We start from the raw sequence: 27,287 nt of genomic DNA, 5'->3' as shown, positions 1-27,287 counted from the left end.
GAAAGTAGGAAGCCATCCACGCGCCAAGCCTACCTGGCAAAGTGGTCTAGGTTCTCCAGGTGGGCAGGCAAGCGAGCGGGGTACTTCCCCAATGTCTGCCCCGCTCCAACTTATCCTTGAGTACCTCCTTCACCTTAGAACTCAGGGCCTGGCGCCTTCCTCTGTCAGGGTGCACCTGGCGGCTATATCGGCATTCCATCCGCCGGTCCAGGGCTGCTCGGTTTTCTTCCATACCATGACCGGGCGTTTCCTCAAGGGGCTAGACCGGTCCTTTCCGTATGCTAGAGCCCCTATTCCTCAGTGGGATCTAAATTATCCCGCCTCATGGGGCCCCCGTTCGAGCCCCATGCCACATGCTCATGGTCTCACCTTTCATGGAAGATAGCCTTCCTCGTGGCTATCACGTCAGCCCGGCGGGTTTCGGAGCTCAGGGCCCTGACCTGCGACCCCCCCCCCCCACACACACACACACGGTCTTTCACAAGGAGAAGGTGCAGCTCCGCCCACACCCTGCATTCCTCCCTAAGGTGGTCTCCGCTTTTCACATGGGCCAGGACATCTTCCTGCCTGTCCTCTGCCCCAAACCTCATGCCTCTAACGAGGAATGCCGCCTCCATACGCTCGATGTGTGCAGGGCACTGGCTTTTTATCTGGATCGGACTAAGCCGTTCCGCAGGTCTTCACAACTATTTGTTGCTTCAGCCGAGCGCATGAAGGGTCAACCGATCTTCACCCAGAGGCTTTCCCGGTGGATTACATCGTGCATCCACACATGCTACGACCTAGCAGGGGTTCCCTCACCACCTATCGTGAGGGCGCACTCGACAAGGGCTCAGGCCTTGTCGGCTGCTTTTGTGGCCCATGTCCCTATCCAGGACATCTGTAGAGCCGCTACCTGGTCCTCAGTGCACACGTTCACCTTGCACTACGCGATTGTCTCCCACGCCAGGGATGACGCTGGTTTCGGTAGAGCTGTGCTTCAGCCAGGGAATCTGTGAACTCCTACCCACCTCCTTCAGACATAGCTTGCAATCACCTACTGTGGAATACACATGAGCAAGCACTCCAAGAAGAAAGGACAGTTACCTGTTCCGTAACTGGCGTTCTTCGAGATGTGTTGCTCATGTCTATTCCACATCCCGCCCTCCTTCCCCTCTGTCGGAGTTGGTCCGGCAAGAAGGAACCAAGGGTGGGGGGATCGCGCAGCTCCCCTTATAGCGTGCTATAGAGGCGCCAATCCAGGGGTCGCAGCAGTGCTCCCCCTACGGGTATTGCTAAGGGAAAACTTCCAGCACCGGTGCACGTGGTGAGCACGCACACCTACTGTGGAATAGACATGAGCAACACATCTCAAAGAACTCCAGTTACGGAACAGGTAACTGTCCTTTTTTATGAGATACACTTCTAGTTTCCTGGCCCTATATTCTCTTCTGTGCCTATCCACCAACTCTTGTAATCCTCAGGACATTAATCAGACAGAAGCAGGAGGAAGCAAGGGTCATCTTAATAGCTCCATCTTGGCACAGACAAATGTGGTACTCAGATTTATCCCACCTTTCTGTATTGATACCTTGACACCTCCTGCTCAGATCAGACCCCCTGACACACAACTCGAGCACCATGAGCCACCCCAACCTTATGTCTCTGGACCTCATGGTAGCCTGGCTCCTCAATTCTCTAATTTAGAATTACACTGCTCTGTTGAGATCCAGTCTATACTTTTGAATAGTTGGAAGCCTTTCACATGTAAGACTTACCTGCAGAAGTGGAAACATTTCCTTTTCTGGTGTTCTCGTCACTCCATATTCACTTCTGAAACTCCTCTCTCAAGGATCCTTTATTACCTGTCAGAATTAAAAATATAGGGTCTATCTATGAGTTCTTTCAAGGTGCACCTGGCAGCTATCATGGCTTTCCATTTGCCTGTCGAGGGTTTCTCAATTTTTGTTCACCCTACCATGACCAGATTCTTTAAGGGTCTATCTAACTTGTTTCCTCATGTCTGGAACCCCACACCCCATTGGGATCTTGACTTTGTCCTGAATGCCTTAAGAAACACTCCTTTCAAACCTATGGTCTCCTGCTCATTCCTTCATTCCTCTCTCAAGATCTCATTCCTGATAGCCATCACCTTGGCCAGAAGGGTAGGAAAAATTGGACTGCTCATGGCTGACGCACCTTACTCTACCTTCTGCAGTGACAAGGTCACGTTACATACCCATCCTCTCTTCCTGCCAAAGGTCTCTGTAGACTGTCATATCAATCAAAATATCCACCTATTGTAATAAGCCATAAATCCGGTGTCTGTATTAGGACCATGATTTTTAGTGTCTAGCAATTTAAGCTCCCAGGCTCATCTGTTGAAAGGGTTGTGCATGAACCCACCCCAGGGATCTTCTACAGGCTTCCCAAGATACACAAACAGGGGAACCCAGGCAGACCCATCATATCTGGCCATGGCACTCTTACTGAACGACTCACCACACAAAGGGCTGGCTTCCTCCAGGACACAACTGACTTCCTCCACAAACTCCACAATATTGACAATCTCCTTCTGAACATCATCCTCACCATCATGGATGTCACTACCCTATATACCACGACTGCATAGCTACCTGCCTCAAATATATTTACAAGACAATGGACAACCCTCAGATATCCACCCCAAACACATAGCCAAACTCATCCACTTCATCCTCACCCATAACAATTTTACATCCAATGACAAACACTTTGTCCAAACCATGGGACCAGCCATGTTTACTAAGGTGGCTTACCAATATGCCAACTTCTTCTTGGGCCACCTTGAAGAATTTCTGGACAAATGAACCACAAAATAAATGAAATGCCTGGGATGATATCAATGATATTTTCATCCTCTGGATATATGTCTTAAACTCCCTCATAGATTTCTACCACAACTTCAACAACCACCACCTGTCCATTAAACTCTCTCTGGAACACTCCCACATGAGCATCAACTTCCTGGACACCACAATCAGCTTCAACAATGTAACCCTACAACAATCATATACAAGAAACCCATGGGACTCCACCTCTACCTTCAAGATTTTAGTAACCACCCAAAACATATCATGAAATCTGTTATCTACATCCAGGCACTCAGATACGACAGAATATGCTCTGAGGAAAAGTCCAGGATATACACCATAACACATTTAAAACCGCCTTCACCAAACAAGGACACTCCACCAGAGAAGGAGATCACATCATGGAACAGGCAACCCAAATACCTCAGGAGAACCTCCTTCAATACAGAAATAAAACCCATGCTGACTGCACACCCCTAGTTGTCACTTAACAACCCACGCTGGTTCCTATACAGGGTGTCCTCAAACAACTACAACCCAAACTCAGTGGGGACCCCATCGTGAAAGAAATCTTTCCTGAACACCTCTTGTTCTGACCTTCAAACAACCCCCCCAACCTCTCTAAACTCATCATCAGAAACAAGCTCCCCACAGACCAGGATGCACCACCTCAAAGTGGCACCAGAGCCTGCCAGAACAGATGCAAAATCTGCAGACATATCTTCAGTGATAGAATAATCAACACCTCCCACAACGCAACTTGTAAGAGTTGTAGATCCTACACATGCTTATTTCATGTGGTATACCTTATCCAGTGCACTAAATACACCAATAACTATGTGGTGAAAGCAGACAATCTCGTGAATGAACTCTCATAGGCAAATGATAAAAGATAAAAACACTATCACCTATGCATGAACATGTTTCACAGAGTGATCACTCTGACCTATCATTCCTCATCCTCAAAGGAAACCTGCCTAACACTTTGAAAAGATGAGCCTCAGAGTCTAAATTCATTACTTTGCTAGGCACCAAAAATCGTGGACTGAACCAGAGACACTGTATTTATGGCTTACAACAACAATCTGTAAACCACTAACCCCCACCCCCTTTTTTTTTTTTGTCGTATGACTGCAGAACTGTTAATGGGCCACTCTACTTTGTATAGTTCCTTACAACATGTGCGAACTATTTATGTTAAACGATCTGTTCCACCTTGCACTTTGCTGTGATGCTGGGAGTGCCTTTCCCAGACCTGAAGAAGAGCTCTGTGTAAGCTTGAAAGCTTGTCTCTGTCACCAACAAGTTGGTCCACCCACCTGGTCTCTCAAGACAAAAAAAAAAAAATGTTAAGCTAGAGTTAAGATTGAGAGTATGTATTTAAGATCTAGCAGTAAAATTATTAAGGAATGGTGTAATTATTCCCAAAATAAGCATTACAAACCCAGGAATTTAGAGTTTAACCTTAACTTAGAAATCCAAACACACCGAGGTATGCAAACACACAGATAAGGCACCCAAACACTGCTAACTGTACCCTGTAGTGACCACATGCATATATAAATGTGTATTAAGGCATTTATTACAGTATATTAATCATCTGAAAAGTCTAAAAGTGCTCTTTGAGAGCCTCCCTCCAAAATCTGTTGACTCTTACCCAAGACTCTGATCTCAATTTACGTTGGTATTAATCAAAAGTAACTCCATTGGCTTCTGCATGAAGTTCTCTGCAGTAATGTAGTGAAGATGAGAATGTGTTTCTGCATTCTTGTACACTGGAACAAATTAAAGGGTTAGGTGCCCCACAGGCACTTGTGGAGGCTGCTCATTGGTTAGAAGTTTTGGGGTCTCACTGCTCCCCTTATATAAACTGTGAGCTGTGTCATAAGCGCAGTGTGTTGTCTCTGAAGGAACAGGCTGTGCTCTCAGCCTGTTTGAGCAGGCTTGACAGCTAGTCTTTTCCACTGTACTCTCTCCTCCCACACTCCTCACCTAGTAGACTCTGGACCCTAACTCGTTAGTTGAGGAGTTGACTCATAGCAGGAAACGCAGCTAGTTCTTTGTAATAGTGCCTACTCCCTTGACTGCAAGGGATTGGGCCTCCCCCTGCCATGGACAAGCATTTGACCATGAGTCTATACTGACTCCTCGTAAAGGGTGACAGTGGGCACTGCTGTAGGCTGGAGATGAGGCCTGGGCTGCCCTCTGTCTGAAGCATAATCCCTGCAGGATTAAGGAAATCTGAACACTTGTCTGTGGGGTTGGGTTTAGGGATGTTCTCTGTATTTGTGAGTCTTCTGAGGGAAGCCCATTGCTAGTGGCTAAAATACTCGCTATTTACCCTCCCAGCCTCCACAGTCTGATGTAGCACAGTAAAGGACTTGTGAGGAGGAAGCTAGGCCTGGTCAGTGTGTGATCTAGTAAGGCTCAAGTCCTCAACCACCTGGCAGCTGATACCTCCAGATATCATTCCTCCCATTTCTTTTTCCCTCTTCCTGCCTCAGGTCCCCACACCAAGAAAAAGAGATTAAGCTAAAAGTCAGAATCCTTCAAGAAGGGTCTTTGTTATACTGAAGGAGAGAGCGTTGTCCTTTTTAGACTCCTCACAACAATCTGATTCATGATGCACATGTTACTGAATAGAGCACGTCATCTTAATCCAAGAGATCTAGAAAAAGGACTACAGTAGAATCTCAAAGATACAAACACCAGAGTTATGGACTGATCAAGTGAAACTGGAAGTAATCAATCAGGCAGCAGCAGAGACACCCCCCCCCCCCAAAAGGCAAATATTGTTCTGTGCCTGTATTGCATCTTAGAGATCGGCACATTTGGGGTGCCTGTCCCCACCCCTGCACACGAGCAGCCACTTACAGCAAGACCCTGGGGCTGCTGGCCCAAGGCAGCCAGAGCCAACAGAGCAGGAGCAGCGCTGGGGTCTGCACCATTTTCACCCCTCCCCTGGCTGGGAGGGGCATGTGCTGTTTTTAACACCCCTCCCCCCCATAAGGGGGACATGCTGTTTATATATATATATACACACACACACACACGCGCGTGCAAGGAGGGGGACAAGCTTGCAAACTCATACTGGTGCTGAGTAGGGGGCTCAGCTACTGCTGAAACCTGGCCTAGAGAGTCAGTTGCTCTGAGGTTCTACTGTATGTATGCTCCATAGACCTCAGAGAACCATTTCTCCGTGTCCCAGTCCATTCTTCCTATTCTAGACACTTGAGGTTTGTAGTGGGGGAGGCTTAAATTCAGTAAGAGAATCTCCTCCTCCTATCCCATGAGACATCTCCAAAATATTAGCAGGTGCTGATTTTCCTTCTGCTGAGGAGAGAGTATCCACATATTTCTCCAGGCAGTGGGTCTCTTCATTTGATTGCAGTGCAGATAAAAGGGAGTCCAGGTCTCTCTCTCTCTCTCTGGTCAATCAGCATAGATGTGTGATCATCTGGGAAAAGAGCTGCTTAACTCCATCACAAGAATCCATCTCGACAAAGTTATCCTGCTCGTGGACTACAGAGAAACAAAGTCTTGGTTTAGACCCAATACTTCATCTAGCAAGCCCTTCTTTTCTCAGGCTTGATAGTATCATGCTGAGATGCAATCCTGTGGCCTTTCCTCTCAGATATTTTCTTTTATAGGGTGGGTTTTCCTCACAGTATCTCTGCTCAATTAGATCACTCCCACCACTGCAAATTTGTCTCGAAAATAATGGAATAATTCCAGAAACCTGGCCTAGGGGAAACCTCTACTCAAGATCCCAATCCATCTGGATCACAGCAGACACCTGTCTGACCAGCTAGGGGGGCGTGCATGGATTTTTTAATTTTTTTTTTCAATTAAGGAAAGCAATCACCTATGGCATGCAAAGAACATCATTCTGCTGGAACAGTGGGCAGTTGGCTTTCTCATAAGATACCTAGTAATGTTTTCATGTCCTCCTGCATAATACAGAATGACTGCCCTACTGCTCTGCCTTTTTATAAATCATCATGGTAGCATATACACCTTGTACCTGAGAATGGAAACTCTTCAATCTACCACCTTCTAGAGAATCAAAGCATTATAGTTTGTGTACTGTATTCAGGGGAAACTCAACATTCAAGCTGAGTTTTCACACATTGGATACTGGGAAGCAGTATTTTAACAGCACTGTATGGAACTCTGCAGAAGTGCTTTTTGCACCAAAATGCAACTAAAAGTAGCATCTCTTATGCTCCAAACATTAGGAGAAAAACTTAAGGAAAATAGAAATCTTGTCACCTGATTGGATCTTCAAATATGCATTTCTCCTCTTTCCCCTTTCAACTCAGGTGGCCAGGAAAATGGGGAAAGACAGGGTCAGCATGTCCCTTACAGTCTGTATTGACAGGATATTTCTCCAATCTGAAGAAGTCAGTCTGTCTTCCCTGGCAGTTACTCCTCAAAGATTTCTTGAAGAAGGGTCCGGTTGGTTCCCAAAGCCCTGGCAAGTTCAGACTTACTGTCTGGATCGTGACAAGATATGCCTATGGAACTGGAGTCTCTATGAAGAACTCGTGGAAGACCTACTTCAGTCTAGAAAGCCATTCAAAAAGCCACTGCCTTGTTAATATTATACAATAGTAAAGACAAAGGCCTTGGTGCCTGTAAGATAACTTTCACCTGGTGAATGTGAGTAGCAGTTAAGTCACTTAAGGAGAATGGTAAATCTTATCACCTTTCAGTTTAAGAGCTTTGTACAAAATCTATTTCCATTATATGGGAAGCGAAATAAAGCATTTTATGAGAGAATCCGCAAGGGAGCAACGTTTGTTTTGTTTTAAGGACTGTTTTAAAAACATTGATGCCTTTGATGCTAAAGTGTTGTAGTCTTCTGTCCTCCCTTCATATCTAGGTTCCCTAGCTCTTGCCTTTTTCCTAGGTTTTGGACTTGCTAATTCCCAGTAGTCTGTTTCAGACTGATGGATTGTCTAAGAATGAGACTAGGCAATGTTGTCCTCACTTGTTAACAGGGTGTGAGCGTGTATGCATGCCCGCATGCATGTTCTCTGGAGGACTCCACTGGGTTTTTGACTCAGTTCCTATGTTTATATAAGAGGAGCAGTTGGGCCCCAAACTTCTCACTATTGACCTCCTTTCTTGATTGCTGATGGGTGTGGCTTACCCAATATTCCATTCCAAATTGATAGATTGTCTCTTAACAGGGAATCTATTTACAGGCATGGTCAAGATTGTCTATTTGTCAGTGATTGTGTGTGTTCATGTAAAGATGGGGCATTAGGACACTGATTTAAACTAAATAAAATTATCAAAATTCTCTCTCTCTCTCTCTCTCAAATTTTGGATTGTACCAGTATCTAGTAGGAAGTTTTATAGGATGTCAATCATTATTCTGCTGTTATCTTTCTAGAAGGTTCAGAATACAGTATCTTTCTGTAATAATGGGAAGTCTACTCTAACAGATACAGTAATACTTATTGTAAAAATACCTGCATGACTGTTGTAGGATGTTTGTTTTGTCCTCCTGTTTTGATTCTGTCATTCCCTCCAGTAGGAACAGTAGCCTTTTTATGTGACAGGCTGCACTTGAATTTGATGCTTTGATGCTATGGTTTTCTTCAGGCTGAATATTCCTCTGTAAATACAGTACACTTTCTTATTTATTCAAATGGCCTGGGGACATCTAGAAGATTAGATAACTAGGCATTTGGATAAACAGAAGTGCTGTTTTGAGCTGCAGTCTCACTAAGATAGAAATATGGGGAATGAAGGGAGTAATGTTGATATTTGCTTAATATTTTGCACTTTAAGTTTATTAAAACACCCAAATTGTATTAAAACCACTGTGTACATAATTCTGCATTTTTCTGAGCTGCTATACAAATACTAAGCCACTGATTAGTGCCAGCAGGCGCTAGTAGGTTGACTGAGAATATATTAGCAGGTAATTGATTAACATAGGGCTACATGGGGGGCACACTGGGATTTGGATAACTAGGCTTTTTGGGTAAAGGGTATTTGTATAACTGGAATTATTCTGTAATTCCATTTACAGGTTGCTGTATTTGCTTCAGCAAGAAACCTCCAGCACGGAACTGAGAACTGAATGTGCGGTAGTGCTAGGAAGCCTTGCGATGGGTACAGAAAACAATGTCAAATCTCTACTAGACTGCCATATTATCCCAGCCTTATTGCAAGGTATCTTGGCTTTCATTTAATGCAGTATACTTTGGTAACTATTTCTACAACACTTGTGTTTTAAAATAAGCAAAAAGAATGAAACTATATGTATATTCACAGGATTGCTGTCACCAGAACTGAAGTTTATTGAAGCTTGCCTCCGATGTCTTCGTACCATTTTCACCAGCCCAGTAACTCCAGAGGAACTATTGTATACAGTAAGTTTTAGGCAATGTATCTTTGCTCTTGTATATAACTTCTGTTCGTGCAATGCAGCCTGTATTATGTGTGTGTGCTGATGGCATCTGTTTGTGATAATATTTGGGTATGGTGCTACTAACACTATTAATATTTCACTCATAGGCATCAGGAGTCTAGATAACCTGACCCTGTGAACATTATTTTTTTGGCAACGGGAGATCCTGACTACTGATGCCACTTGTACACGAATTAACTGAAAATTCTAGCTTTCTGGCCTATTGTGTATATAGAAGATGTGAGAATACAGATGGTTTGGTTTAATTCAAGTATCATTTAAGAGGGGGGAAAAAACATGGTATCACAGAATCATAATAGTTAGAACTGGAAAAGACTAGGTCTTTATTAGACTAAGGTCTACTAAATCATGCAGGCAATACAGCATTTTCTTCTAACCTAAATTTTTAGTGCTTTATTCAGTTTTAAATATTTCAGGTAGCTTCCATCATTTAGCTTGGAAGATCCTCACTGTCAAGATCTTTTTTTCTTATAGTTAACCTACATTGTCTCTTCCTTAGTTTGTTAGAAAGGGCAGAATTTGTCTGGCATAACCTTTTTTTTTTTGGCTCATGCATCATCACCAGCAATAATCTTTCTTGAGTCTCACGTGCCAGGCTAAATTAGCAGGGCTTTCAGTTAGAGGGGGAAAAAACCCTCCTGTTTGTACACTGAGTGAATTCAATATGGCATTTGAGAGAAAATGAACATGGACCCCCTACAATGTCATTTTTACAGACACTTTTCAGTGTTGACCCACACTGTAAGCTCACAGTATACATGCAAGACTCTGCATCTAAGCAATCAGGAGTCAGACTTGGGCTAAAAAGCATTAAGGCCAAAAATTTTAAATGCTTGCACTACTAACATTGCAGGATGGGTGGCTAAAATGTGTTGTTTAGAGATCTTGGAGATCCATTGCATTGTCATTGTGGGCTGGGCTTCTGCAAGAGTGCTTGGAGTCTTCGGGTTCGAGCTGGGAATAAAGGGGTGCCGAAAGGCATGGCCCTTAATTGAATTTTCAGAAGCACTGAGACCGCCTCCTATACATCCAAACAAGTATTGCTGCTCTAATCTTGCCAGAAGCATTGCGATGCATCCATATGGAAGTGCTGTTTGGTTTAACATCACTTATGATGGGACTCAGCGCATGTCTACCCTTACCTCCGGAGCGATCGATACAGCAGGGGTCAATTTATCGTGTCTAGTGAAGACGCGATAAATCAACTGCTGAGCGCTCTCCTGTCGACTCCGGTACTCTACCGGCGCGAGAGGCGCAGGCGGAGTCGACAGGGGAGCATCAGCAGTCAACTTACCGCAGTGAAGACACCACGGTAAGTAGATCTAAGTATGTCGACTTCAGCTACATTATTCACATAGCTCAAGTTGCGTAACTTAGATTGATTTCCCGCTCTAGTGTAGACCAGGCCTTACATATTTTCTCAGTTCATGCAGCACATTTTTATTTTTATTGCAGGCACATTTCAAACATTGTAGGAAATCATCACCGGTTAGGTTTCTTGTTCGTTCAGTATGATGGGTTTTCTGTACAATGTACATACATTTCATGATGGTTTCGATAAACTTTACTCCCCATATGTGATGCCATGAAACACCTCCTGAAAGTAATAGGCAGACATAGCCAGTTAGTGACATCAGTGAAATCCTCGTTCCATTACTTAGAGGCCTGATCCATCTTTCATTAAGGTCAGTGGCAAGACTCCAATGGGAAGTGGATGGGTACTAGGTAAACCACACAAAAACATCCCTCACTGCTTTTCATTGCATACTTATCTTTAGCAGGCCAACACCTTGTTAATTCAATCAGCAGCTGACTAAAAATGTTGCCTGTGGCAGAAGAACACTCTGCCCACTGTAGAGCCTTATGGCCCTGCTAAGAGTGCTGGAGATTCCACATGTGTGACTATCAGGCTTCTTAGTGGCAGTAACTTGGTATCTTTTATTAATGAGATTAGAAGTTTGGCTGATAAAGGTAATAGTGTTGATGTAATAGACTTCTGTAAGGCCTTTCAGTTGGTATAGCATGATATTTTGATTAAAAAACTAGGGCTGTTAAACGATTAAATTAACAATTAATTGCGATTAATCATGAGAGAAAAATGTGATTAATTGCAGTTTTATTTCACTGTTAAGCAGTAATAGAATACTATTTAAAAATTTTCGGATATTTTCTACATTTTCAAATATATTGATTTCAATTACAACACAGAATACAAAGTGTACAGTGGTCACTTTATATTTTTGATTACAAATATTTGCACTGTAAAAAAGATAAACAAAAGAAAGTATTTTTCAGTTCACCTTATACAAGTACTGTAGTGCAATCTCTTTATTGTGAAAGTGCAATTTTCAAATGTAGAATTATTTTTTTTACATAACTGCATTCAAAAACAAAACAATGTAAAACTTTAGAGCCTACAAGTCCACTCAGTCCTACTTCTTGTTCAGCCAATTGCTAAGATAAACAAATTTGTTTACATTTACGGGAGATAATGCTGCCTGCTTCTTATTTATAATGTCACCTGAAAGTGATGATAGGCATTCGATGGCACTGTTGTAGCTGGTGTTGTAAGGTATTTATATGTCAAATATGCTAAACACCATCAATTCAGTCACAACACAGGCTTACCTACCAAGGGGCAGATTCCAGGCAATGAGAGGAAGCATAACTCGCATTATCAACAATCCTAATGTACTGGCCAGGACTTGCCTATCCCTCCTTGGCCACATGGTTTTGCATACATACATGACCGCCTTCACTCGACTCCATCTTTGCTGCCTCCAGATGTGACTCCAGACAGTTTACTTGCCCAAACATCACGTCATAGACCTCATGCTGAGTGTCCCTGCTCTCATCCCTTCAGACAGACCCACATCATGTATGCATAGGGATTCCCCTTCCTCTCCTCCCCGGAAAAGACGATCATCATTGACACATGTCAGACAATATGGCCACTGTTTTCTACAGCAACAAGTGCTGGGATGGGAGGGGGGCCACAAGATCGACTGCTCTATACACAGAAACAGTCAATCTCTGGAATTGGTGCATCGCTCATCAGACCCTCTTGTGCTTGCGGACTCGCTCAGCAGACATTTTATGATTGACCACAAGTGGAAACTTCATGGTTTGGTAGTGATATCTTCATCCAATGTGGGATTCCGATCAGAGACCTCTTTGCCTCGCATATAAACAGCAAATGCACCACGTACTACTCCAAGGGAGGTCTCTGCCACCTCTCTCAGGACAATGATCCCCTATTCTCCTGGTCAGATCAAATCCTCCTTTACTGTTCCTCAGGTACTGTACAAGATCCAACGAGACGGAGCAATGGTCATTCTGATCGCCCCCAGCTGGTCCAGACAGTTCTGGTTTCCCAATCTCCTTTTCATGTAAACCTGTCCACCAATTTCTATCCCCACCTTCCCCAATCTGCTGACACAGTGCAACAGCAAGATCAGACATCCCAATCCACAGTCGCTGCTCCACCTGAGAGCATGGTTTTGAATGGGCATCTGCTTTAGAACAGACCTGTTCTTCATCTGCCCAAGATATCCTTTCCAGCAGCAAGGGAGGAATCCACCAGGTGCTGTTACTGGAATAAGTGGAAGCACTTTGCCTCCTTGACCCAACAAAATGGAGTTTCACCGGAATCAGCAGGGATCATCCTCTTCCTGGACTGTGTTCTATCCCTGAAGGCATCAGGTCTTGCCATCAACTCTCTGAAAATCCATCTGGCGCTAATTAGCACATTCCTGTGGAAGGTCACTCTGTCTTTACACACCTGCTAACTGCTACGTTTTGGAAGGGTCTCATCAGAACCTTCCCACCCCAGCCCATCACACCCCAATGGGACCTGAACCTAGTTCTATCTATGCTAATGAAACAAAACAACCATTTGAACTGTTAACATTGTGCTCTATGTCCCTTCTTTTCATGAAAGTCACCTTCCTTGTTGGTATCACTTTCGTGAGAAGGGTCGGCAAATTCGGAGCTATGATGGCGGACCCACCTTTCACAATTTTCCACAAAAGATAGTCTCACTGAGCCTGCATCCCAAATTCTTATCAAAGGTAATCTCCCAGTTTCACATCAATCAATCCATTCACTTACCTGTTTTCTTCCTGAAGCCCCACACACCTACAGAGGAATGCAAACTCCATTCTCCGCACGACCATTTCATCCTCATCCTCGCTCTCTGTTCCAACTTAGGTACAATAGGGACCATTATTTGAAGAAGAAGAAGAGGTGGTTGTTCTCCATTATGTAGCTGTGCATTAGATTCCCCCCCCCCTTCCTTAATGTAGTACTTTCCACCTGTCTATTGAATTTCATTTTGCTGATTTCAGACGAATTCTCCAGTTTAAGGTAATTTTAAATTCTAATCCTATCCTCCAAAGTGTTTGCAACCCCTCCCAGTGTGATGTCATCTGCATATTTTATAAGCATACTCTCAGTTCCATTATCTGTCATTAATGAAAATATTGAATAGTATCGGACCTGAGACACATCCCTCTGGGACTCCACTTGATACGTCTTCCCACTTTGACAGTGAGCCATTGATAACTACCCTTTGAGTATAGTTTTTCAACCAGCTGTGCCCTCATTTTATAATAATTCCATCTAGACCACATTTCCCTAGTTTCATTATGACAGTTTCATGTGGAACTGGATCAAAAGCTATATTAAAATCAACATATATCATGTCTACTGCTTCCCCTTATCCACCAAGCCAATAACCTTGTCAAAGAAGGAAATTAGATTGGTTGGCATGATTTGTTCTTCACAAATCAGTGTTGGCTATTACCTATCAAACCTATAATCCCTTAGGTGCTTACAAGTTGATTGTTTAATAATTTGTTATGGTATCTTTCCAGGTATCGAAGTTAGGTTGACTAGTCTGTAATTCTTCAGTTCCTGTTTGTTCCCCTTTTTAAAGATAGGTACTATGTTTCCCCCTCTCCAGACCTCTGGGACCTCACCCATCCTGCAGAAGTTTTCAAAGATAATAGCTAATGGTTCTGAGATTGCTTTCAGGTAGCCCTTCACCATAGGGTGAACCTTGTCAGGTCCTGCTGACTTAAATTCATCTAATTTACTTAAATATTCTTTAACCTGTGTTTTTTCCCTATTTTGTCGTGCATTCCTTCCCCTTGTTAATATTAATTGTGTTAAGCATCTGATTGCCATTAACCTTTGTAGTGAAGACTGAAGCAAAATAGGCACTAGCTACATCAGTCAACATCCTTCATGCCTCAGAATCAGGGTTGGGACCAGGGCGGAGCACAGAGATTGTACTAGAAGACAACCTCCTTGTGGTTTTGGATACAGGCAGAATCTGCACACTCACACTTCTGGACCTCTTTGCAGCCTTGTGACACAGTGCACCACAAAGTATTGGTATTGCTAACACATGACATAGCAGGGGTAGATGGCCCAGCACTACAATCATTCCTCTCCAGCAGAACTCAAGTGGTGATGAGTAACTGCTCCTCCTCTCTGAAGGCCCTTACTTGCAGGGATCCATACCATCCCTGCTTCTCTACAATATTTGCATGAGACCAGTGTCAGAGATAGTGAGATACCGTGATTTTGGCTGCAAACAGGATGCCAATGACAGTCAGTTCTATATCTCATTCTCAACTGATACAGCCACCGCCACTGCTAATGAATCTGAATGCCTACAGGACATCAGCTCTTGGTTGAAGACCAGTTGGCTCAAGCTGAACCCAGGCAAGATCTAAGTGGTACTGGTTGCAAAGGGGGAACTCTTTGAAGAGCTGGCCAAGACATTGTCCCTGCCTTCCATTGAATGCATACATCGTCCATTCAAGGTGGTATGATGCCTCAGGGCCCTTTCTAACTCCTTGCTAAGCTTGGATGACCAAGTAGCATTAGTCTCCAAAAATGGCTTTTTTCAACCCAACTTGTTAGGAAATGCCTTTGCTTCTCCTTGGAGGAGTATCTGCTCATAATGATCCATGCATTTGTCATCTCTAGGTGGGGTTGCTGTAACTCGTATCCAAAGTTGAATGTGAAGATGATGCACCAGCTCCAACTGGTATAGAATGCAACTGCCCACTTTCTCCATGGCTCAGGCTGTTACAAGCACATCAGGTTTCTGTTTGTGTCCCTCCACTGGTTCCCAGTCAAGTTTGATCCTAATTTTCAAAGCAGTTAATGGATCAGTTCCCAGCTACATCAAAGACTGAATTTTGATCTATGAAACACTGTGACATCTGCACTCCTCTGGGAGGGGAGGAGCTGTACAGGGACCTGTGACAGCTGGGTCTGATGGCCTAACAATTTGTAGTTCTTGTATATGGAAGAGTCTCAGCAGACCATAAGGTCCCAGTGAAAGTAAACACCACAGGTACTCTCCGAGGCATAAACTGTTCTGTAATTAATCCTCCTGAAGGATCTCTGGAGCAGGGAGTGTTTAATCAGTGAGAGTCACCAGACTGGGTCTCTGCCAGGTAGGGACTGCAGGAACAGAAAGGAGGGAGGATCCCATGGCTATGGTAATGTCACCCTGGAGAACTGGGCCCTGTCCCTGCCTCTCCCACAGAATTCCTCTGTGATCTTAGTCAAGTCACTTAAACCAGATGTTTCTCAGATGTTAACTACTTGCATGTCCCTCACTTTCTGGGTTCCTAATGTGAAATACCTAAGGCCTGATTTTTGGAAGTGCTGAGCACTCTCATATGCATCTGAATTCAGTTGGAGTTGTGACTACTCAGCATCTCTGGTATAAGGCAGTGCTAGAGGAATGAGCACAGGGCTTGGAATTAGGAGGTCCTGAGTTCTAATCTGTTTAAACTTTCCTTCTGTAAAATGGACTAATAGTTCTCCAGTCACTTCACAGGATTGTTGCGGCAATTAATTGGTTAATTTATGTCCCGTTCTTTGAACATACAAAGTGCTATAAAAATATTCTTGTCTTCACTTTGGAACACTGTGTGAAGAACATCCAACCCATGATTAATCTCCTGTTGCTCCTTCTTATAGCTTCATAGATTCCAAGGCCATAAGGGACCATTGTGATCATCTAGAGCAGATCTTTTAGAAAAATATCCAGTCTTGATCTAAAACTTGCCAGTGATGGAGAATCCACCACAATCCTTGGTAAATTCTTCCAGTAATTAATTACTCTCACTGTTAAAAATGCATGCCTTATTTCCAGTCTGAATTTTTGTAGCTTCAAGTTCCAGGCATTGGATCATATTATTCCTATCTCTGATTTGATGGAAGAGCCCATTATGAAATATTTGTTCCCCATATAGGGATGTGTAGATTGTACTCAAGCCACTCCTTAACCTTCTCTTTGATAAGCTAAATAGATTGAGCTCCTTCAGTCTATCACTATAAGTCATGTTTCTAATCCTTTCGTCATTCTCTTGAGTCCTCTCCAATTTATCAAAAGCCTTCTTGAATTGTGGCCACCAGAACTGGACACAGTATTTCAGCAGCTGTTGTACCAGTGCCAAATGTGGGAGTAAAATAACTTCTCTATTCCAGCTCAAGATTCCCATTTATGCAAACAAGGATCGCATTAGCTCTTTTGGCCACAGCATCTTAGGGGAGCTCATGTTCAGCTGATTATCCATCACAACCCCCAAACCTTTTTCAGTCATTGCTTCTAAGGATAGAGCCCCTATCCTGTAAATACAGCCTACATTCTTTGTTGCTAAACATATACATTTACATTTAGCTATATTAGAACATATACTGTTTGCTTGCACCCAGCTTACAGAGTGATCCAATATCACTGTGTACGAGTGATCTGTCCTCTTCATTATTTACCACTCCACCAATGTTTGTGATATCTACAAACTTTTATCAGTGATTTTATTTTCTTCCAGGTCATTGATAAAAATGTTAAAAAGCATAGGGCCAAGAACCAATCCCTGCAGAACTCCACTAGAAACACCCACTTGCATTTTGAGAGCTCTCAATTAGACAGCTCTTAACCCTTTTAATGTGTGCCATATTAATTTTATATCTTTCTAGTTTTTTAGCCAAAATGTCATGAGTTACCAACACAAATGTTTTACAGAAGTCTATTACCTTTTTCCTGACACAACTGCAAGAACCTCAGCTGATGGTGGTTTCATAGGATACCAGAAAAGTCAATTAATATGTGGTTCTATTGTGTTGAGCCTTAATGTGGCTTGAAATCTTAAATTGCCAAAGGTGGGTGAAAGGTGGCAAGATATGATTTTAACCTATATACGTGTTATGTAAAGCTGTTGAAAGAAAACACGACGGCGAAGGAATTATGTAAATTGAGTTTTTTGAACTAAAAGAAGAGTCGCTCGGGCTTTCAAGCCTGGTGAATTTGCAGAATTGTAGCCACAGGCAAAAGTGTTCTTAAGATGAGAGCAAGCATGCAGGTATGGACCATCTGGCACTTGTTTTGGTTGCTACTCCTTTTGGATGTTGCTTTTCTGGGCAGCACTTGTCAGTTTGCTTATGCATGTCAGCAAGCTAATGTCTGGAAGGGAGAACTATACTGCATCTCACTCTTGGCTGAGACTTTCAATACTGTTGCAAACCTACTGGGACTCAGGGATTTATGGTCATACCGTTGGGCCTTCTTTTCCTGGTGCTGAAAGATGTTCTGACTAAACAAAAATGTTGGGTGGGGGAACAGGCAATAGTACCATCTCCACAGTTGTGTTCTGAGCAACTTCTGAGATGGGAAACTAAAGTTCCTGCTATTACTCCTGTCATAGTTAAAGGGTGAACTGCAACTGAGGCTGGTCTACACTAACCCCCCAATTCGAACTAAGATACGCAACTTCAGCGACGTGAATAACGTACCTTAGTTCGAACTTACCGCGGTCCAGACGCGGCAGGCAGGCTCCCCCGTCGACTCCGCGTACTCCTCTCGCCGAGCAGGAGTACCGGAGTCGACGGCGAGCACTTCTGGGTTCGATTTATCGCGTCCAGACAAGACGCGATAAATCAAACCCAGAAGTTCGATTGCTTGCCGCCGAACCAGCGGGTAAGTATAGACGTACCCCTCCTGGTCTCTTTGAGTGCATCCCTCTCAGGCCTCTAGCCATTGCCTTTCTTTGGGTAGAATTACAGGATTCTCCCACTCTTAGGCAAGACTGTGGGTTGCAATCCCCTGTGATGAATTGTGAGTACCTCAGCAGGCCTGACTTACCTTCAATGCCTGTAGCTTTGTTCCCTCTGGGAGCAGTGGTAGTGGTAACCAGTGACCAAACAGCCTTTGCTTAAATACTTTTTCTTAAAGCAAAGTATTTACTAAGAACCAAAGCATTTAAGAGAAAACCGATGTCTCCCTATGGCTTACATTGCCTGGGTCTGGGGAAAGGCCCAGCTTCTTCAGATTCCCTCTGCAGTTTTACTCTGTTAACCTGTTACTCTGGACAGCTCCTGATTGACCCTCTTTTCCTTTCATGAGCAGGGCATTTAACTATTTATAGCCCTTTGATTTGTTAGTTCCCAGCATTGGCAGAAGAGTTGTCACTTCGGCTTTGAGCCTGGAAGTATGCCATTGGCCTGTAATTGCCTCCCAGTGTTTGCTGGGGGGTTGCTTATCTATAGCTATTGTGTTGTTTTCCACAGCCCCCTATTAAGTTATATTAATGGATTCATACAGGAAAGTTTTATAACTCAGTAAACAATAACTTCACCTCAATGACCAAGTCTCACAGAGCATGTCTATGCTGAAATCAAAAACACATGGCTGGCCTGTGCCAGCTGACTCAGGCTCGCAGGGCTGAGTCTGAGGGGCTGCTTAATTGCTGTGTAAATGCTCTGTCTGGAGCCTGAGCTCTGGGACCCCCCCTTCTTGCGGAGACCCAGAGCCTGGACTCCAGCCCAAGCCTGAACATCCACACCACATTTAAATAGCCCCTTAGCCCAAGCCCCACAAGCCTGAATCAGGTAGCATGAGCCAGCCATGGATGTTTAATTGTAATATAGACATACCTATAAGGTACATCTAAGTGACAAGAAACAAAACAAAACTCCCGCAGCAGCGAGTCGCAGAGCCTGGATCAATTGACTTGGTCTCATGCTGCAGGGCTAAAAATAGCAGTGTAGAAGTTCCTGATCGGGCTGGAGCCCAGGATCCAAAATCTGGCGAGGGGGGTGAGTCTCAGATCCTGTGCTCCAGTCCGAGCAGGAGCATCTACACTGCTATTTTTAGCCCAGCAGCACGAGCCTCAGTCAGTTGACTGGACAATGAGACTTGCTGCTGCAGAAAGTTTTTTGCATTGTAGGCATACCCATAGCGTTGATAAAATTATCACATCTCAGTGTTTCATGTGGAGATGCTATTTAATAAGCTGTCACAGCTCCTTCCCTCATGTTTTCCTCACCCTCTTAGAATCATAGAATATTAGGGTTGGAAGGGACTTCAGGACGTCATCTAGTCCAACCCCTTGCTCAAAGCAGGACCAATCCCCAGATAGATTTTTGCCCCAAATCCCTAAATGGCCCCCTCAAGGATTGAACTCACAACCCTGGGTTTAGTAGGCCAATGCTCAAACCACTGAGCTATCCCTCCTCCCCTTCTTCCCTTGTATTTTTCTTTTTTCCTTTTATTTAATGAGGGTCTGACTTAGCCAGCCAGACAAAACTAACCTTGCAATACTGCTGTGACCAGAGAGGCAAGCTGAAAGCAATAGCCTGAGTAAGGTAGGTTCTGGAGTGCTTAATAAGGTCCTGTACTAAGTGCTGACACTTTCCAGCAATTAAACAGCAAGCAGAAGAGACAGAAGCTGTATTTACTTTCTTTTGCTGTTCTTTCCCCGATCCACAAAATTTTGTATGTGTGCCTCCTGTTTTCTGTTAAGAAGAGATAGGATTAGACCAGGGGTCAGCAACCTTTCAGAAGTGGTGTGCCGAGTCTTCATTTATTCACTCTATGTTAAGGTTTTGTGTGCCAGTAATACATTTTAACGTTTTTAGAAGGTCTCTTTCTATAAGTCTATAATATATAACTAAACTATTGTTGTATGTAAAGTAAATAAGGTTTTTAAAATGTTTAAGAAGCTTCATTTAAAATTAAATTAAAATGCAGAGCCCCCCGGACCGGTGGCCAGGACCCAGGCAGTGTGAGTGCCACTGAAACTCAGCTCGCGTGCCGCCTTTGGCACACGTGCCATAGGTTGCCTACCCCTGGATTAGACTTTTAACAGTGCCTAGCAACCTAAAATTGAGTGTTTCATACCATCTGAGTGTCTGTTCATTAAACGTTTTTCTCATTAAAATATTCTGTGGAAATAGAGAGAGATAATAGGAGAGCTTTGTTAAATTGTTTTAATTTTTTTCTTTTTTAATTGAATTTTTGTTTGCTAATGTACAAGTGAAACTGAGGCCCTGGCAGCATAAACCTGTATCCAGTTACTGTTACTTTCTCTATTGCCATTACATAACAGATAGGGTAGCTGGAAAATAACATCCTAAAAAAACTATCTGATCATCACAACAGTTCTTACTGACTCCAGCTCTCCCCAGGTGAAGGGCTCAGTTTACCTGTCATAGTCAACATAGACGCAACCTGTTAAAGGGGATTTCTGATATTTAGTCTCCTCTGCTTAAGCAACCAAACCCTTTGTCTCAGAGATGATTCATTTGAGGCTGGCTTCTGGAGTTCACAAAAACTGCTAATCTTCCACTGCTTCTAGTGGCATCCCCACTTGTAGCTGGCTTCTGATAAAATATATGTTAGATATCTTAAAGCTTTCATTGATTTATAACAATATTTAGGTATTTCTCACTTACTATAGTGATCTTAAGAAACAGGATTGGATTCTTAACAGAACCAAACAATGAGGAACAGGTAGCAAGGTGATCTCCCTTCTCTCTCTGATTTCTCTTTGTTTAGTTTTTTCCACTATGAGTGTGTGTGCATGTGCTATGTCAGTTCTAAAGGAAACTCTTGAATTGGATTGTTCAGATGGAAGGCCAGTATCACTAATTTCTTTTGATGTCTTGTCTCCAACTGCTGGTGGGAGGATGAAAAAATCCATTGTCTATACTGGCACCTCACTTCCTATACTCCCTCCATTCCCACCCTCTCAGAATTAAGAGATAACCAATTAGAAGGTAAGTAAATTACCGTTCCGGGAGAAGAATGCCACTGGGGGATTTTTGTCTCCAAAATACAGAGCTTTTTATTCAGTTATTGCTGTCAGTGACAGTTTGTTGTGAGCGGAATTCCTCTTTTCCTTTGTCCCAAGACTTCTCACTAAGTAGGTTACTTAGGCTAGGTCTACACTACCCGCCTGAATCGGCGGGTAGAAATCGATCTCTCGGGGATCGAATTATCGCGTCTCGTCGGGACGCGACCATCGATCCCCGAATCGACGCTCTTACTCCACCAGCGGAGGTAGGAGTAAGCGCCGTCGACAGGGAGCCGCGGAGGTCGATTTTGCTGCCGTCCTCACAGTGGGGTAAGTCGGCTCCGATACGTCGAATTCAGCTACGCTATTCACGTAGCTGAATTTGCGTATCTTAAATCGACCCCCCAGCTGTAGTGAAGACCTGCCCATAATGCAGAGATTTTCAGTGACACATAGCTGGGAGTTAGGAACATTGAATTTTGATGGGAATTGGGCACCAAGCTGTCATTTTCTTTGAAAATCACATCTATAGTACTTTTATGGCCTAGTCCTTTTTCCTCATGCATCTCAGCAGGTCCCCTGTTTTAGGCTTGGGTACTAACTATTGAAAAGCTTAGGATGCAGCTTGTTAGTTACAAATCGCTGACTAACGGTGCTGAAATTTCTAGTTTTAATATTGTTTTCTTTTCTGACTTTTTTCTAGGATGCTACAGTTATCCCCCACCTAATGGCACTGCTTAGTAGGTCTCGATATACACAAGAATACATATGTCAGATCTTCTCACATTGCTGCAAAGTAAGGAAAGAGAATAAATATTCTCTATGAGGGTTCTTGTGTTTCTGCCATTTAGAAACTGAATAAGATAATATAGACTTTTATGGCTGGAACAGTAGGACAATAAAGACTGAATCTCTCTCCCTCCCACCCCCATTTGCTGATAGTGTTTCTGGGATTATAGGTAGATACAGCTCTTGGATAAAGCAAAGTATGCAAATAATAAGAACTTTGGGTTTATTGGGAATAGAATGTATTAACCAAAAAATAAAAACAAAAATTGAATGAATCATAAAAGTTCATTGTCAGCATGACTATATTTGAGGATTTCAGTTTTTCTTGTTGCTCTGCTTTGGGAATTTATTGAATCAACCTTTTAGCTCAGACTGCCTCTGTCGGCTCAAGGCAGCCATTTTGTACCCATGATACTTTGTATTTGGAGAGATTATAGACCAGTGAAAAGTGTTCTTGTATTAAAATTGTACTCTTCCTCATTAGTTCATATGTAGTGAGTGTGCATATGTATGTACTTATGGAATTGCAATTTTTTATTTAATTAAACTGAGAACTGAAAATAAAGTGACATTAATGATCTAATTAAAATCTCAGCTCTTAAAAGAGGCTTTCTTTTAGCAAAAGTATCAGATATCTAGAGGAAAATTTGTACAATACGGAGAACACTAGAGCGAAATATACAAATTAATGTAAAGTTTGTGGTTAACATGGTGAAAGAAAGACATTCCAGTTCCTATTATTTCTGCTTATTTATCTTTTATGTGGAATCTTATTCCAACATTACCTTAAATCCTGCTAATCTTGCATTAGTTTGATGGAATCAAGGATTATCCAGTTTAGTCAGTTACTCCGGGGGTCACTTATAAGATGAAAACTAGAACCTTTAAAATATTAAATAGATGTCTCAAATATGTGTTTTTTAACCAGAAAAAAATTCCAAGCAAAAAAGTCCAATTGAAAACTGAGTAAGAAGATATAGTTTGGAAATGTGTTCTTTACAATGAATGCTGTGTTACAACAATTGTTAGCACATTATTGTAGAAGTGTTAGCACAGGATTGATTGTATAAAACACAAGCTTGCATATAAATGTAAGTAGTAGCTCAGCAGCACTACACAACCAAATCAGGTATATGAAAACTGGATCTCTTACCCTTGAGTATCCAACTCTGCTGTGAAAAGGATGAATTCTGCCTTGCTCTCCTTGACAAAATGAACACCTTGCCCTGTTTTGTAACACTTGCCAACTTTTCTGTATCATAAATATTTAATTAACTAAACCAAACCCCATTCACTAATAAAGAAAAAAGTAAAAAAAGTCTTCTATAGCCACTATGCTATTTTCACTGAACTGAAAAAATTGGGACATTTAGTTTACCATGAATATTTTGAAAACTTCACATTTTACAGCAAAAATGTAAAAATCTTGAAAATTTTCACATGAAATTATAGAAACCATGAGCATGTAGGGCACACTGAATACATGAGTGTGAATGATTGAAAATACAAATGAGTAATGCTAAATGAAATAGTTGACATAAAATAAATCCCAGAATCATAACAAGAAAACACTACTGTTTTAGAATAGGTAAGAGGATCAAATAATATAAAGAGAGAGAGATCCAAATTTTTGATGCTTTGAGGTCTTCTGAAGCTGTTTCTTAAATTGGTCAAGAACTTGATCTTTGTTTTTCTAGATAAATAGAATCTTTCATGGGAAACTTGAAAATACCTCTTTTTTTTCTTTTTAGCTGCTTTATTCCATGGGTACAAGATCTAGCGACCAAGACAAATGCTCTAGTACTGTACCTTCAGATATAATACCAGGCAGTTGATATGTCAGAATCTAACATACTTGCAAGGGTTAAAGAAAACCTGTTTTTCTGTCTTGTACAGATAGGCAAGATATCAAACACCCATGAAAGTTTCAATATGCCTGTGGCAGTGGATAGTTCTGAGCTTATTTAATGAAAGCTACTATCTTCCCTTGAACAGATTGTGTGCTGGAGAGAATCTTTCTCATTGATTTCTCTGGGGAAAACACGTCACTATGAATACTGGTTTTAGGTAAGCTTCAACATGTATTTTAAAGGGTTATTTGTGCTTCAATGTATTTTTTTTCTTTTGTTTACTTTCTAGGCAGGTGGTCTAGCATTTGTGAAGATAACTGACACCACACTCCCCTTAAGAACCAGTGTTCCTGTGAAGGGTTCCCCACTGCCTCCCTCTTCCTGGGCAGAAGGTCAGCTCAGGTCGCGGGAGGCTTCTTTGCCTATCAACTTTTTCTCTCTTTTCCACCTCAAAATTTCACTGACGTCAGCAGACATTTTCCTTAGATAAATCCTTACTCAATGTTGTTAGTATGGTTTCACACTTCCTTTTGTTTGTGGCATATCTTTTACTATTTTCACTGAGAGTTTTGAGCTTAAAAAAAAATATGGAGTGGAAATGACTGACAGAATGACGACTCTGGAGAGATTTTGGATGGACATGAAGGGGAATGCTGGTTCTTGGGGCAGGAGGGAGGCCTGTTCTTTACATACAAATCTTGGACACCATCTGCCTATAAAATAAACAAAATCAAGTTATTGAAAACCAAGCTACAATAATGCACAAAGCATTGTAAAATGCATGTTGAAACTTACCTTGAAAGGGCATTCGGGGTTAAGGTTCTCTCTGTCACAGTTAATCTGTTTTCAGGGAAGATGGCACAAGTGAAGAAGCTTTATTACTACTTTAATTGTCAAAGTGAGCTTTTTATTTTTAAAAGGCCTATTCTTTTTGATACATGATTGTATGGTACCAAAATTTGGAAAATTAGTACTTGAAATTTCATTTGAATGTAATTGCTCTTACTGTTTAAATAATACCTTCATCAGCTATGCAGAATACATGAAATTCACCCCAGGCAGCAGTACAGCACTAGGCGTATGAACTAGCTAAATCCCTCGTAAGCCTTATTCTAAGGATGTAAGTGGGCCGTAGCTAGTTTGTAGGCCTTGTGCTGAACTTCGCACAAGAGTCTGTTGCATCCAAAGATATTTTTGAGTCTCTTTGATGTTTGTCATCATAAATTTTGTTACATGGTTCTTTTGAACATCATCAGTAATAGGCCATGCTATTTTGTTGAAAATCAACTTTTTATGATGATCTGTAAGTAATGAATGAAAAGTAATCGAGAGCTGTTATTTCTGTTCCCCAAATGCTACATGAAAGGAAGATTTAAAACTGAAATACCTTGATTCTTTGGAGGACAGGCACAGTATCATTAAGATAGGTCCTAGAGTACTCCAAGAGTAAGAAAAGCAATTACCCCTCATTATTGACTCAGTTTCTGAGATATCTGAAATTAAAAATGAGTTATATAGTGTTATAATCAAGTCTTCACATGTCTAGATTTAAAACAACTTTCTATTTATTGTTGAATAAGTCTGACAGTAGAGTTCTTAAATGTGGGCTATTAATACATAGTCAGATTTTCAAAGATATGTATGCATATATTAAGCATACCTGATTTGTCCAAGGAAACACTTTAAGTGTATGTCCAAACTGAATATTTTTTGCATGCATGTCTAGTTGTGCAGCTAACTAGCCATGAGTGCACACAGCTAACTCATTTGTGTATTCATGGTGGTATTTACACACAACAGATTAGATGATTCTCTTTGAAAATCTGGCACATGGGAACTAGATAAGTGATATATTTATCAGGTTACAAAAACAAGTTAAATCAAAGCAATTCTTGACTTCATTTTCATTCATTTCTCCCCCCGTCTTTTAATATCTTTTCTTCAGCTTCGACACTGGCATAGCTGCGGCTTTAAATCATCGCCTCAGCCACTTCTATGTGCCAATGTAAGTGTTTTTCTACAGCAAAAAAGGTATTTTAATCGCATTTTTAATAGGAAGTTGTCAGTGGTAGCAGCTGAAGCGTCTTAAAGCATCAGATATGTTATATCTAAAAGTAATTTTCATGGTTTTTCTGGAAAAGGATAATTATAAATGAAGTACACCTCTACCTCGATATAACTCTGTCCTCGGGAGCCAAAAAATCTTACCGCGTTATAGGTGAAACCGCGTTATATTGAACTTGCTTTGATCCACCGGAGTGCGCAGCCCCTCCCCCCCGGAGCGCTGCTTTACCACGTTATATCCAAATTCGTGTTCTATTGGGTCGCGTTATATCGAGGTAGCGGTGTACTAAAAATATTTTACATAATACCTTTTAAAAAAAAATCACTGTTTTTAAATGACTCCTCAAAAGCTTGAAAATGAAATGTCTCGACCATTGTCAGATGCACAGAGGTGTGTAGGATTGTTCATGTATGCCAGGTTGGTTTAAGTATGAAACAGAATACTGAAATTTTCATTCTGGCAGGAAGACCATTAGCGTTTAGGCTGCAAATCAATCAAGAAAATCAGGCAGCGTTTTGCAGTTCAAATTTGGTGTTTCCCACCTTTGTCTCTTTAAACCAATGAGATGGCTACAGAAGCTGTGCACAGAGCAGACATCACACCAATGTGGAAGCTCCAGAGCAGAAACTGGGGATATGTATTTTATTCTAGTGCAGGGGTTGGCAACCTTTCAGAAGCGGTGTGCCGAGTCTTCATTTATTCACTCTAATTTAAGGTTTTGCTTGCCAGTAATACATTTTAACGTTTTTAGAAGGTCTCTTTCTATAAGTCTATAATATATAACTAAACTATTGTTGTATGTAAAGTAAATACGGTTTTTAAAATGTTTAAGAAGCTTCATTTAAAATTAAATTAAAATGCAGAGCCCCCCGGACCGGTGGCCAGGACCCGGGCAGTGTGAGTGCCACTGAAAATCAGCTCGCGTGCTGCCTTCGGCACGCGTGCCATAGGTTGCCTACCCCTGTTCTAGTTTCTAGGGTACTGAACTTTATTGGTAGGAATTATGTAGTTTGTGGTGACACATGCTGTCACGGCTGCTGACAATATTTAGAAATTTAACTCTGTGGGCCAAAACCTGACTCTTACACATTTGTAAAGGCAGTACAGTACTAGTCCCTTTACTCCCCCATATAGGAATTGTACACCGGCCTGACCAGTGTAGAGGATGATCAGATTGGTGTGCAAGGGGCCATAGAGTTGTTC

General features: G+C 42.1%; 1 protein-coding gene across 3 annotated transcripts in view; it reads left to right on the top strand.

Annotated features, from left to right (window-relative positions):
• The window catches only part of ARMC8 (armadillo repeat containing 8), a 208,208-nt gene that overhangs the window by 66,098 nt on the left and 114,823 nt on the right, over window positions 1–27,287 (top strand). The window contains exons 4-7 of one of the 3 annotated variants that reach the window (XM_065410555.1): window positions 8,878–9,020; window positions 9,123–9,220; window positions 22,084–22,176; window positions 25,965–26,024. In XM_065410555.1, the coding sequence (XP_065266627.1) occupies window positions 8,878–9,020; window positions 9,123–9,220; window positions 22,084–22,176; window positions 25,965–26,024 (394 nt within the window). The remainder of the gene's footprint in view (window positions 1–8,877; window positions 9,021–9,122; window positions 9,221–22,083; window positions 22,177–25,964; window positions 26,025–27,287) is intronic. The other 2 variants (XM_065410556.1, XM_065410557.1) reach the window with 2 other exon arrangements.

This window comes from Emys orbicularis, chromosome 9, assembly GCF_028017835.1.
Source record: "Emys orbicularis isolate rEmyOrb1 chromosome 9, rEmyOrb1.hap1, whole genome shotgun sequence".
NCBI lineage: Eukaryota > Metazoa > Chordata > Testudines > Emydidae > Emys > Emys orbicularis.
The sequence above is the reverse complement of the archived record's forward strand: the minus strand, read 5'-3'. Positions and strand labels throughout refer to the sequence as shown.